Source organism: Triticum dicoccoides, chromosome 2A (genome assembly GCF_002162155.2).
Source record: "Triticum dicoccoides isolate Atlit2015 ecotype Zavitan chromosome 2A, WEW_v2.0, whole genome shotgun sequence".
In the NCBI taxonomy this organism is placed as follows: domain Eukaryota; kingdom Viridiplantae; phylum Streptophyta; class Magnoliopsida; order Poales; family Poaceae; genus Triticum; species Triticum dicoccoides.
Window position 1 is genome coordinate 528,795,970 of NC_041382.1, and position 14,969 is coordinate 528,810,938.

General features: G+C 44.8%; 1 protein-coding gene across 2 annotated transcripts; it reads right to left on the reverse strand.

The window, feature by feature from the left end:
* Positions 1 to 12,393: 12,393 nt before the first annotated feature.
* On the reverse strand, positions 12,394 to 14,670 carry LOC119355190. 2 transcript variants are annotated; one of them, XM_037621969.1, is made up of 2 exons: positions 14,396 to 14,670; positions 12,394 to 13,686 (listed from the first exon to the last, which is right to left on the reverse strand). In XM_037621969.1, the coding sequence occupies exon 2, from the start codon at positions 13,652 to 13,654 to the stop codon at positions 12,659 to 12,661; it is 996 nt and encodes a 331-aa protein (XP_037477866.1). In that variant the 5' UTR covers positions 13,655 to 13,686; positions 14,396 to 14,670; the 3' UTR covers positions 12,394 to 12,658. The 2 variants fall into 2 exon arrangements, with proteins under 2 accessions (XP_037477866.1, XP_037477865.1); XM_037621968.1 differs by having other exon boundaries at positions 14,358 to 14,670.
* Between the last annotated feature and the right edge of the window lie 299 nt (positions 14,671 to 14,969).

Here is a 14,969-nt window from a genome sequence, read left to right on the forward strand (position 1 = left end):
TAACAAAAAAAAAGTTCTTCTATGATTTAAGACATTACTTTTGGGATGACCCACATCTTTATAAAAAGGAGTAGATGGTGTTATTAGACATTGTGTACCTGAGCATGAACAGGAACAGATCCTACGCAAGTGTCACTCGGAAGCCTATGGAGGACACCATGTTGGAGATAGAACTGCACATGCGAGGTCTAAGCTTGGGGGAGTTAATACGTCCATTTTGCATCATGCTTCTATATCGATATTTATTGCATTATGGTCTGTTATTACACATTATGTCACAATACTTATGCCTATTCTCTCTTATTTTACAAGGTTTACATGAAGAGGGGGAATGCTGGCAGCTGGAATTCTGGGCTGGAAAAGGAGCAAATATTAGAGACCTATTATGCACATCTCCAAAAGTCCTAAAACTCCACAGGAGCACTTTTCAGAATATATAAAAAATATTGGGAGCAAGAAGTACCAGATGGGGGGGGGGGCACCAGCCACGAGGGTGGGGGGCGCGCCCAGGGGGCCCACCAGCCACGAGGGTGGGGGGCGCGCCCTACCCCCTGGGCGCGCCCCCTACCTCGTGGGCCCCCTGGTGGCCCTCCGATGCCCATCTTTGGCTATATGGAGTCTTTCTTCGAGGAAAAAATCATGAGAAAGCTTTCGGGAAGAAACTCCACCGCCACGAGGCGGAACCTTGGCGGAACCAATCTAGGGCTCCAGCGGAGCTATTCTGCCGGGGAAACTTCCCTCCGGGAGGGGGAAACCATCGCCATCGTCATCACCAATGATCCTCTCATCGGGAGGGGGTCAATCTCCATCAACATCTTCACCAGCACCATCTTATCTCAAACTCTAGTTCATCTCTTGTATCCAATCTTTGTATCCAAACCTCAGATTGGTACCTGTGGGTTGCTAGTAGTGTTGATTACTCCTTGTAGTTGATGCTAGTTGGTTTACTTGGTGTAAGATCATATGTTCAGATCCATTATGCATATTAATACCCCTATGATTATGAACATGAATATGCTTTGTGAGTAGTTACGCTTGTTCCTGAGGACATGGGAGAAGTCTTGCTATTAGTAGTCATGTGAATTTGGTATTCGTTCGATATTTTGATGAGATGTATGTTGTCATCCCTCTAGTGGTGTCATGTGAACGTCGACTACATGACACTTCACCATTGTTTGGGCCTAGAGGGAGGCATTGGGAAGTAATAAGTATATGATGGGTTGCTAGAGTGACAAAAGCTTAAACCCTAGTTTATGCGTTGCTTCGTAAGGGGCTGATTTGGATCCATATGTTTCATGCTATGGTTAGTTTACCTTAATACTTCTGTTGCAGTTGTGGATGCTTGAAATGGGGGTTAATCATAAGTGGGATGCTTGTCCAAGTAAGGACAGTACCCAAGCACCGGTCCACCCACATATCAAATTATCAAAGTACCGAATGTGAATCATATGAACATGATGAAAACTAGCTTGACGATAATTCCCATGTGTCCTCGGGAGCGCTTTCCTTCATATAAGAGTTTTTCCAGGCTTATTCTTTGCTACAAAAAGGATTGGGCCATCTTGCTGCACCTTATTTACTTTTATTACTTGCTACTCGTTACAAATTACCTTATCACAAAACTATTTGTTACCGATAATTTCAGTGCTTGCAGAGAATACCTTACTGAAAACTGCTTATCATTTCCTTATGCTCCTTGTTGGGTTCGACACTCTTACTTACCGAAAAGCTATGATAGATCCCCTACACTTGTGGGTCATCAGCTAGCACCAAAGACACATCAAGAAACACCAAGCCGTGTGCCGGCAACCCCATCCCCTCTAGTTTATCCTCCGTCATAGTTTTCGTAGTGCTTGGCGAAGCCCTGCGGAGATTGTTCTTCACCAACACCGTCACCACGCCGTCGTTCTTCCGGAACTCATCTACTACTTCGCCCGTCTTGCTGGATCAAGAAGGCGAGGACATCATTGACCTGAATGTGTGCTGAACGCGGAGGTGTTGTACATTCAGTACTTGATTGGGATGGATCATGAAGGTGTACGAGTACATCAACCGCGTTGATAAACGCTTCCGCTTTGCGATCTTCAAGGGTATGAAGATGCTCTCCCCCTCTCGTTGCTGTGCATCTCCTAGATAGATCTTGCGTGAGCGTAGGAAATTTTGAAATTGCATGTTGCGTTCCCAAACAGTGTTATCAGAGCCAGGTCTATGCGTAGATGTTATATGCATGAGTAGAACACAAAGAGTTGTGGGCGATAATAGTCATACTGCTTACCAGCAATGTCTTACTTTGATTCGGCGGTATTGTTGGATGACGCGGCCTAGACCGACATTACATGACCGCGTTCATGAGACTGGTTCTATCGACGTGCTTCGCACACAGGTGGCTAGTGGGTGTCTGTTTCTCCAACTTTAGTTGAATCGAGTTTGACTACGCCTGGTCCTTGTTGAAGGTTAAAACAACACACTTGATGAAAAATCGTTGTGGTTTTGATGCGTAGGTAAGAACAATTCTTGCTAAAGCCCGTAGCAGCCATGTAAAACTTGCAACAACAAATTAGAGGACGTCTAACTTGTTTTTGCAGGGCATGTTGTGATGTGATATGGTCAAGACATGATGATATATAAATTGTTGTATGAGATGATCATGTTTTGTAACCGTTATCGACAACTGGCAGGAGCCTTATGGTTGCGCTTTATTGTACGAAATGCAATCGCCATGTAATTGCTTTACTTTATCACTAAGCGGTAGCGATAGTCGTAGAAGCAATAGTTGGCGAGACGATAATGATGCTATGATGGAGATCAAGGTGTCAAGCCGGTGACGATGGTGATCATGACGGTGCTTTGGAGATGGAGATCAAAGGCACAAGATGATGATGGCCATATCATATCACTTATTTTGATTGCATGTGATGTTTATCCTTTATGCATCTTATTTTGCTTAGTATGGTGGTAGCATTATAAGATGATCCCTCACTAAATTTCAAGGTATAAGTGTTCTACCTGAGTATGCACCGCTGCAACAGTTCGTCGTGCCGAGACAGCACGTGATGATCGGGTGTGATAAGCTTTACGTTCACATACAATGGGTGCAAGCCAGTTTTGCACACGCAGAATACTCGGGTTAAACCTGACGAGCCTAGCATATGCAGATATGGCCTCGGAACACTGAGATTGAAAGATCGAACGTGAATCATATAGTAGATATGATCAACATAGTGATGTTCACCATTAAAAGCTACTCCATCTCACATGATGATCAGACATGGTTTGGGTGATATGGATCACATTATCATTTAGATGACTAGAGGGATGTTTATCTAAGTGGGAGTTATTAAGTAATATGAATAATTGAACTTTAATTTATCATGAACTTAGTCCTGATAGTTTTTGCATATCTATGTTGTAGATCAATAGCTCGAGTATAGCTCCCCTATTTTATTTTTATATGTTCCTAGAGAAAAACTATGTTGAAAGATGATAGTAGCAATGATGCGGACTCGGTCCATGATATGAGGATTATCCTCATTACTGCACAGAAGAATTATGCCCTTGATGCACCGCTAGGTGACAGACCTATTGCAGGAGCAGATGCAGACGTTATGAATGTTTGGGAAGCTCGGTATAATGACTACTTGATAGTTTAGTGCGCCATGCTTTACGGCTTAGAACTGGGACTTCAAAAATGTTTTGAACACCATGGAGCATATGAGATGTTCCAAGAGCTGAAATTGGTATTTCAGACTCATGCCCGTGTAGAGAGGTATGAGACATCTGACAAGTACTTTGCCTACAAGATGGAGTTGAATAGCTCAGCTAGTGAGCATATGCTCAGAATGTTTGAGTACTACCATCACTTGAATCAAATGGGAGTTAATCTTCCAGATAAGATATTGATTGACAGAGTTCTCTAGTCACTATCACCAAGTTACTAGAACTTTGTGATGAACTATAATATGCAAGGGATAACGGAAATGATTCCCAAGCTCTTCGCGATGCTGAAATCGATGAAGGTAGAAATCAAGAAAAAGCATCAAGTATTGATGGTTGACAAGACCACTAGTTTCAAGTAAAAGGGCAAGGGAATAAGGGGAACTTCAAGAAGAACATCAAGCAAGTTGCTGTCCAAGTGAAGAAGCCCAAGTCTGGACCTAAGCCTGAGACTGAGTGCTTCTACTGCAAAGGGACTGGTCACTGGAAGCAGAACTGCCCCAAGTATTTGGCGGATAAGAAGGATGGCAAAGTGAACAAAAGTATACATGATATACATGTTATTAATGTGTACTTTACTAGTGTTCATAGTATCCCCTGGGTATTTCATACTGGTTCAGTTGCTATGATTAGTAACTTGAAATAGGAGTTACAAAATGAACAGAGACTAGTTGAGGGCGAGGTGACGATGTGTGTTGGAAGTGATTCCAAGGTTGATAAGATCACCATCGCACACTCCCTTTACCTTCGGGATTAGCGTTGAACCTAAAATAAATGTTATTTGGTGTTTGCGTTGAGCATAATATGATTGGATCATGTTTATTGCAATACGGTTATTCATCTAAGTCAGAGAATAATTGTTATTCTGTTTATATGAATAAAACCTTCTATGGTCATACACCCAATGTGAATGGTTTATTGAATCTCGATCGTAGTGATACACATATTCATAATATTGATGCCAAAAGATGCAAAGTTGATAATGATAGTGCAACATATTTGTGGCACTGCCGTTTAGGTCATATTGGTGTAAAGCGCATGAAAAACTCCATGCCGATGGACTTTTGGAATCACTTGATGCTTGCGAACCATGCCTCATGGGCAAGATGACTAAGACTCCGTTCTCCGGAACAATGGAGCGAGCAACTCACTTGTTGGAAATAATACATACTGATGTATGCGGTCCAATGAGTGTTGAGGCTTGTGGCGGGTATCGTTATTTTCTGACCTTCACAGATGATTTAAGCAGATATGGGTGTATCTACTTAATGAAGCATAAGTCTAAAACATTTGAAAAGTTCAAAGAATTTCAGAGTGAAGTGGAAAATCATCGTAACAAGAAAATAAAGTTTCTATGATCTGATCGTGGAGGTGAATATTTGAGTTATGAGTTTAGTCTTCATTTGAAACAATGTGGAATAGTTTCGCAACTCATGCCACCTGGAACACCACAGCGTAATGGTGTGTCCAAACGTCGTAACCACACTTTATTAGATATGGTGCGATCTATGATGTCTCTTACCGATTTACCACTATCGTTTTGGGGTTATGCATTAGAGAGAGCTGCATTCACGTTAAATATGGCACCATCTAAATCCGTTGAGACGACACCGCATGAACTGTGGTTTGGCAAGAAACCTAAGCTGTCGTTTCTTAAAGTTTGGGCTTGCAATGCTTATGTGAAAAAGGTTTCAACCTGTTAAGCTCGAACCTAAATCGGAGAAATGTGTCTTCATAGGATGCCCAAAGGAGACTATTGGGTACACCTTCTATCATAGATCTGAAGGCAAGATATTCATTGCTAAGAATGGATCCTTTCTAGAGAAGAATTTCCTCTTGAAAGAAGTGAGTGGGAGGAATGTAGAACTTGATGAGGTAATTGTACCTTCTCCCCAATTGGAAAGTAGTTCATCACAGAATTCAGTTCTAGTGATTCCTACACCAATTAGTGAGGAAGCTAATGATGAACATGAAACTTCAGATCAAGTTACTACCAAACCTCGTAGGTCATCCAGAGTACGGTCCGCGCTAGAGTCGTACGGTAATCCTATTCTGGAAGTCATGTTACTAGACCATGAGAAACATACGAACTATGAGGAAGCGATGATGAGCCCAGATTCCGCGAAATAGCTTGAGGCCATGAAATCTGAGATGGATCCATATATGAGAACAAAGTATGGACTTTGATTGACTTGTCCGATGATCGGCGAGCCATTGACAATAAATGGATCTTCAAGAGGAAGACGGACGCTGATAGTAGTGTTACTATCTACAAAGCTTGAATTGTCGCAAAAGGTTTTTGTCAAGTTCAAGGTGTAGACTATGATAAGATTTTCTCACTCGTAGCGATGCTTAAGTCTGTCCGAATCATGTTAGTAATTGCCACATTTTATGAAATCTAGCAAATGGATGTCAAAACTGCATTCCTTAATGGATTTCTTAAAGAAGAGTTGTATATGATGCAACAAGAAGGTTTTGTCAATCCTAAAGGTGCTAACAAAGTGTGCAAGCTCCAGCAATCCATCAATGAACTGGTGCAAGCATCTCGGAATTGGAATATACGCTTTGATAAGGTGATCAAACCATATGGTTTTATACAGACTTTTGGTGAAGCCTGTATTTACAAGAAAGTTAGTGGGAGCACTACATCCTTTCTGATAAGTATATGTGAATGACATATTGTTGATCAAAAATGATGTAGAATTTTCTGGAAAGCATAAAGGAGTGTTTGAAAGGAGTTTCTCAAAGAAAGACCTCGGTGAAGCTGCTTACAGATTGAGCATCAAGATCTATAGAGATAGATCAAGACGTTCGATAAAAAATTTCAATGAGTACATACCTTGACAAGATTTTGAAGTAGTTCAAAATGGAACAGTCAAAGAAGGAGTTCTTGCATGTGTTGCAAGGTGTGAAGTTGAGTAAGACTCAAAAACCGACCACAGCAGAAAATAGAAAGAGAATGAAAGTCATTCCCTATGCCTCAGTCATAGGTTCTATAAAGTATGTTATGTTGTGTACCAGACCTATTGTGTACCTCACCATGAGTTTGGCAAGAGGGTACAATAGTGATCCGGAAGTGGATCACTGGACAGCAGTCAAAATTATCCTTAGTAGAATAAGGAAATATTTCTCGGTTATGGAGGTGATAAAGAGTTCATCGTAAAGAGTTACGTGGATGCAAGCTTTAACACCAATCTGGATGACTCTGAGTCTCAACCTGGATACATACTGAAAGTGGGAGAAATTAGCTAGAGTAGCTACATGCAGAGTATTGTACACATAGAAATATTTGCAAAAATACATACGGCTTTGAATGTAGCGGACCCGTTGACATAAACTTCTCTCACAAGCAAAACATGATCACACCTTAGTACTCTTTTGGGTGTTAATCACATGGCGATGTGAACTAGATTGCTGACTCTAGTAAACCCTTTGGGTGTAAATCACATGGTGATGTGAACTATTGGTGTTAAATCACATGGCGATGTGAACTAGATTAATGACTCTAGTGCAAGTGGGAGACTGAAGGAAATATTCCCTAGAGGCAATAATAAAGTTGTTATTTTATATTTCCTTATATCATGATAAATGTTTATTATTCATGCTAGAATTGTATTAACCGGAAACTTGATACATGTGTGAATACATAGACAAAACAAAGTGTCCCTAGTATGCCTCTACTTGACTTTCTCGTTAATCGAAGATGGTTAAGTTTCCTGGCCATAGACATGTGTTGTCATTTGATGAACGGGATCACATCATTAGAGAATGATGTGTTGGACAAGACCCATCCGTTAGCTTAGCATAATGATCGTTAAGTTTTATTGCTATTGCTTTCTTCGTGACTTATACGTATTCCCCTGACTATGAGATTATGCAACTCCCGAATATCGGAGGAACACCTTGTGTGCTATAAAACATCACAACGTAACTGGGTGATTATAAAGATGCTCTACAGGTGTCTCCGAAGGTGTTTGTTGGGTTGGCATAGATCAAGATTAGGATTTGTCACTCCGAGTATCGAAGAGGTATCTCTGGGCCCTCTCGGTAATGCACATCATAATAAGCCTTACAAGCAATGTGACTAATGAGTTAGTTATGAGATGATGTATTACAAAACAATTAAAGAGACTTGCCGGTAATGAGATTGAACTAGGTATGAAGATACCGACGATCGAATCTCGGGCAAGTAACATACCGATGACATAGGGAATAATGTATGTTGTCATAAAGGTTCGACCGATAAAGATCTTCGTAGAATATGTAGGAGCCAATATGGGCATCCAGGTTCCGCTATTGGTTATTGACCGGAGAAGTGTCTCGGCCATGTCTACATAGTTCTCGAACCTGTAGGGTCCGCACGCTTAAATGTTCGTTGACGATATAGTACTATATGAGTTATGTATGTTGGTAACCGAATGTTGTTTGGAATCCCGGATGTGATTACGGACATGACGAGGAGCACCGGGATGGTCCGGAGGTAAAGATTGATATATGTGATAATAGTGTTTGGTCTCTGGAAGGGTTCCGGATGTTTCCCGAAATGTTTGGGTATGAGAACACTTTATTTGGGCCAAAGGGGAAAGCCCACAAGGTTTTTGGAAAATGCAAAAGGAATTTTTGCGGAGTCTAGGGGCCAGACGCCAAGATCCAAATGCCAGGAACCCTGGCGTCTGGCCTTCGAGTCCGAGAAGGACTCTTGCCTTTCGGGTGAAACCAACTTTGTGGAGGCTTTTACTCCAACTTTCGACCCCAGGGCTCAACATATAAATAGAGGGGCAGGGCTAGCACCAAAGACACATCAAGAATCACCAAGCCGTGTGCCGGCAACCCTGTCCCCTCTAGTTTATCCTCCGTCAAAGTTTCTGTAGTGCTTGGCGAAGCCCTGCGGAGATTGTCCTTCACCAACACCGTCACCACGCCGTCGTGCCGCCGGAACTCATCTACTACTTTGCTCGTCTTGCTGGATCAAGAAGGCGAGGACGTCATCGAGTTGAACATGTGCTGAACGCGGAGGTGTCGTACGTTCGGTGCTTGATCGGGACGGATCGTGAAGGTGTACGACTACATCAATCGCGTTGATAAACGCTTCCGCTTTGCGATATTCAAGGGTATGAAGATGCTCTCCCCCTCTCGTTGCTATGCGTCTCCTAGATAGATCTTGCATGAGCGTAGGCAATTTTGAAATTGCATGCTGTGTTCGCCAACAAATTAATACTCCTCTGATTATGATTATTAATATGCTTTGTGAGTAGTTATGTTTGTTCCTGAGGACATGGGAGAAGTCTTGTTATAAGTAATCATGTGAATTTGGTATTCGTTCGATATTTTGATGAGATGTATATTGTCTCTCCTCTAGTGGTGTTATGTGAACATCGACTACATGACACTTCACCATCATTTGGGCCTAGGGGAAGGCATTGGGAGGTAATAAGTAGATGATGAGTTGCTAGAGTGACAGAAGCTTAAACCGTAGTTTATGCGTTGCTTCGTAAGGGGCTGATTTGGATCCATATGTTTCATGCTATGGTTAGGTTTACCTTAATACTTCTTTCGTAGTTGCGGATGCTTGCGAGAGGGGTTAATCATAAGTGGGAGGCTTGTCCAAGGAAGGGCAGTACCCAAGCACCGGTCCACCCACGTATCAAATTATCAAAGTAACGAACGTGAATCATATGAGCATGATGAAAACTAACTTGACAACAATTCCCATGTGTCCTCAGGAGCGCTTTGCTTTATATAAGAGCTCGCCCAGTCTTGTCCTTTGCTACAAAAAGGATTGGGCCACCTTGCTGCACCTTGTTTACTTTTATTACTTGTTACCCGTTATAATTTATCTTATCGCAACACTAACGGTTATCTATAATTTCAGTGCTTGCAGAGAATACATTGCTGAAAACCGCTTGTCATTTCCTTCTGCTCCTCATTGGGTTCCACACTCTTACTTATCGAAAGGACTATGATAGATCCCCTATACTTGTGGGTCATCACCTCCCACCCCCTGCCCCCTCATCTCTCTTCACTCTGTTCTTGCACAGAGTAGATTTTTTTTAGTAAATTAGTAAAAATTCATAGTTAATAGATTTAGTTGATATGTAAAACTTTGATTGTATAATGTAGGTCTTTTGAATAGAATAGATAGGTAGAATTTTGTTGTAGAAGGTAGATATAAAATGTTTTTGTTTATATTTTGTTTTTGCAGAAATCAAGGAGCCCTGCATCATCCTCGTCGTCGTCCCCGTCACATACCCCCTTCGACCTCGAGGTGAGACTAACCAAATCCCCATGTTGATGATGATGTAGATGTTTTGATAGATGTACTAGAGTAGTGAATGAGTAGCTGTGACAATTTCCATGGATGCATAGGTGTGACATGTCATATGTAGTGTTGTGTACAACTAGTGCTTTCCCAAGTGGCCTTTGTTTGCAGGGAACACCTCAGAGTGGCCTACGTTTTGTCGGAGTGTTGATTAATTTCCATTCCAGCAAATTTCAGGCGCTCGATATAGCAAAGGTCATGCTGGATTTTCCCATGAATTTTAGCATGGCTTGTGCTAGAATGTATGAAATGTCGAGTGCCTTGGATTTGCCGGAAAGATCATTAAACAACATTTTGGGTTGACTTTAGGTCTGTTGGGACTCCATACATGATAGTGAAAAACTGCGAGGGAGTGTCCACCATATATGAGAGAAGAAGAATGTCGACTGTTGTCGTGGGGGTCGCTCTTCCTCTTCTTTCTCGTGATAGACCTTTTGGTAATGCACGGGAAGGAAGAGAAGAGCGACCATCACCGACAGTCGCAAATGTCGGAGATGAAGAATCCCGACTATTGTCGTGGGGTCGTTTCTCCTTCGTTCCCGCGTGCTAGACAATTTGGTGAAATGCACTCGGGGACGAAGGGAGGAGCGACCATCACCGACAGTCGAATATATCAGAGAGGGAGTCCCCATCATATACACCACGTGATATGAGAGTTTTCAAGGAAGACTCGACAGACCGAAAGTCAACCCGTGATGAATATTCAAAAGTTTAATCTTTGAATTATGAACACAGCAGATGTCTGATGACGATAGGATCCCGGAGTGCCGTTACTGCTACGATGACCGGGGTTTGTGCGACAGGTTTCCTCACCTACAAAATGATAGGAGTTTCACCGTGAATTTGGATGAGACCTTTGATGTTTGTACAGTACACAACGACAAGCATTTCGTCGTAATTAATATCACCACTTGTTCTTCTTTTGTTCAACATGTAATTTCTTAGAAAAACTCAATTTGATTAGTACATCCCGTGCCATGCAAGACCATATGTATTGCTGAAGCTCGGTTCCAAAGACTTTGAGAATATGGAGACGAGGAGGGCTCACTTAAAAACTAAACATGGTTATGCGTTTCGGGTTAAGCTGTACAATGCGGTCAATCACTTCCATTCGGTTGCTCTAATTGGGAAGCTCTCTGCAAGGCATGTGCATTTGACGAGGGTATGCAAATAACATTTGATATTTGTCCCGAAGACCTAACAACAGTAGAAACTAACAATAACATATACACTAGTAATAGCATCAAGAACACACAATGTGGCACTACAAACTAACAATTTGGCAGTAGAAAGTGACAATGTGGCACTAAAAACGATGCAAACTACCACTACATTATGAACAATCTAGGCATGTGGGATGAACAAAGTAAGCATGCACTCTTGTTCATCCCCAAAACAGTGGATTTCGAATCCGATCGAATCTAGTAGAATCCAGTCGAATCGGATCGGATCGGGTCAAATGTACGTGCCACAATCTAATCTAGCACACTATGAACTACCCTAATAACCCTAACTAAGAAGCAGAGGGGAATTTGAGAGCTTACAGTGGGGGTTGCCGGTGTAGCGTACGCCGGTTGTGGTGAAAACCTCGGTGGGAAGAGGGGTGTTGCCATCGCCGATGAAGAGGACCCGACCATTCCCAGGGCCGCGGCCGTGCACCTCGGCCTGCGCGGGCTCAAAGATGACGCCGACGTCCTAGAGCTCCCCTCCCCTTGCACCGGACGCGGAGAAGAAAACCCTCTTATGGGGGTAACAATACCCCCATAAGAGGGGCCTACAAAGGACGGCGCCGGCAGGTATTGGATCCCCGTGATGTTCGAGCCGATGGAGAGGACCACCGGCTCCGGTGGCGGAGCCGGAGCAACCGGCGCTGCATTGGCCCGGGGCGGCAGCATGGTTTAGAAAGGGAAGGGAGCTCGCAGTGCCGCCGCCAGATCTACTCTGGCCGTGGAGAGGCCGGCAACCCACCTCTCTTGGATGGGATTGCTGCCGGCGATGACCAGAGTGGGTGAGGCGTGGCGAGACGGCGGCGTGACCATCAGAGAAACCGAACAGGCGATAAGGTGAGAGAGGGAGTGGGTGTGAACTGGCGAGGGAGGTGACAGGAGGGGCGTGGGGAGTTATGAGCAATCGCCTCGTCTCCCACGCGTCACAAGGCATGCGGGCGCGCGCCACGCGTGAGCGAGCCTGGCTCACAAAAAACGGCCGATTACGCCGTTCCTCCATAGCCAAGCTAAGGCCTGCTTTGAGGTTCGTGCGGGCCAGATTTTTAATGCGGCCCAGGCAATCAAACGGGCCAGATTCTTCTCGCGTAGGCCAGGCCCGACCTAATGCGACCAACCAAACACGTCCAAGGTGACTTGGGAGATACGGAGATACTTAGTTAGAAGGTCCGAGCAGAGACTAGAGATCCGTTCTACAGTAGGAGTACAACAGAGTGGGCAAAAGACAAACACGCAACTAAAGTCGATCTGGTACTCAAACTACCACGCAGCCCTCTTCCTCACAGATAGGCCGCCCCAGCTCACGCCGTGCCACCAACGCCTCCGGCTCCCTTTCAGCTTCAAACTGTACTTGCTGACTCACATTTGGTTCTCCCTTGCTCTGCTTCCGCAACTTCTCTCGCTATGACTGAGGGCCGTAGACTGTGCTGTTCACAGCCTTCAATGGCACTCCATTCCGCAGCGCTGCGACCTTCTTCTCGATGCAAACCACCGCCATGAAAGGATCGAGCAGCCGCCACTGGTGCATGAAAGACAGGGATTGCTCGGGGCGCCGGGCCTCGTGTTCCAAGCACAGCAGCGTGTCCTTCAAATCACACAGAAAGTCGTGCATGTTGGACCATTCCTTTCCACAGTCATCTCCATCAACTATGGACGAGCGGACCAGCAGCCACTCACCAAAGCACTTCCAAGCCCTAGCAAGAGAAGCCAGGCGCATGAGCTTGTCGGGCGACTCGTACATGAGGTCGATCTTAATCTTGTTCCCCCTTTCCTTATCGCCCTCGATCTTGCTCTTGTTCCCCCTCTCCTTGCCCTCGATCTTCCACCCGGCGTCCATCATCAGAAGATGCGCGTGCAGCCGGAGATGGTTCCAGAGCATTCCAAAGCCACAGCCGCCAGGCCGCCGCGCGATCACGCTGGTGATGTCAACCCTCTCCAAATCCAGGACACTGGAAAGTTCTGCTCTGTGGCTGCTGTGATTGTGAGTCACCGCCCTGCGAGTGTACACCCGATCAACGGAAGGTGGCGTCGACTGTACCACGAGCTCAGAAGGCATGTCATGATGATCTGTGCAAGGCATTGCGTTCTGCATCTGTTGACTAGCACTGTGATCGAAGACATGATAGCTCGATAGGTTGCCGTGAGTGAAGGACTCCACTATGCGGCAGTAGCCCATCTTGCCGCTGGAGGCAGAGCCGGATGGCGGTATAGATGTTTTGCCTATGCCTGGTTGAGAAGTGTTCTGTCCGCAGCCGAAAATCTCCTCAAAGATTTTTCTTTCCTCCTCAGAACCATCAAATGTGTCTTCTCTCAGCTCAGCGACATTCTTTTCAAACACCATCGTCATAAGATCATCCTCGTTCATGCCCATTCCGGCCAGGAAGTCCATCCCATCCATCCTGTTTAGTGGCGCGAACTGAAGCAATCACACTGGAATGAAGGCATTAACAAAGTCAGAGGCTTAGAGCACACATATTTGCAACATTAGAAAAAACCCAACTTTAAAGTCTAATTGCAGAAAATAATCAGCACAAGAGGTAAGCTATGACTTGCAAAAACAGAGGCATGTAACACCTGAGCTAGCCTATGTAAGCATAAAACGATATTTTAACCCCAAACAAAGAACTGAAATAAAATCCGGGACAGAGTAATGATAGCATTTGCCCTTCAAGTGTACAAAAAAAAGAATGTTTTGAAATATAAAATTTGCCTTTTTAGTGATTGTGCTAAATTGAAAGCACACATCAGAGTCGCAGAGCCTTGAAAGGCTGGACCTGAACCAGAATAGCAGTCCATCATCGCAACGCAAGGATGGTAGCAGGAACATCAACAAAATCGAAACAATGGGGTGATATCAGTATGCGACGCATTTCGACGGGGGGAAATAATGGTACAGTAAGACAAAAAGAAAACCTAAATCCACATGCATCAAGATTCAAGAACTCTGCCCAACATTCCGGCACTTCACCGTTTGCAGGGCAGACAAATCAATCGCACCATCCATCTGACGCAGCGAACATGCAGGCAGCGGGCGAGCGATTTCCCCCAATCCAAGAACCAGATGCAAGGATGAAGAAGATGTACAGCTACCAATACCATACCAAGAACAGGCGGTGCCCCGTGCTGCCGAGAGGCTGACCTTCCGTGCCTGTGGGCAAGAAAATGCACCGCTCTATCCCCTCCCCGTTGGAGACCTCGCCTCCGCCTCCTCTCTTCTCTATCCACCAAGCTCTGTCGGTCTCTTTCACCGAAACCACCGCACCGAACAGTGGTGGCACTATCTCTTTGCTCCGGGGCGCGCGCGCAAAATCTCTGACTCGCACAGGGCAGGAGGTGGGAGGGGCGGGGGCAGAGCGCGAGCAGAATGCTGTGCCGCGTGTTTTTCTCGTTCAGAGGGGTAGGTTGGTTGCCACTTGCCACATCCGGCCCTGCACTGCACGACAGCCGGCCTCCTCAAACCGCGTATATACGTGGATGAACGGTGCATGACCGGTCATAAAAATTTGACTCATCCAAACTTCTTAAATCGGCCCTCATATCCAGCTCATACCTGCGCGGCTACGAGGATATCCGGACGCGTCAGACGCGACTGTTACATCAGATCTGACAGGCAGGACCCACAATAAACTGCAGCAATTCCCTCTCTTCTCTATCGTTCACCCATGCCCTCCACTGGCTCTGCCGCTGTCCCGGTCCCTCAGCGCCGTCATCCC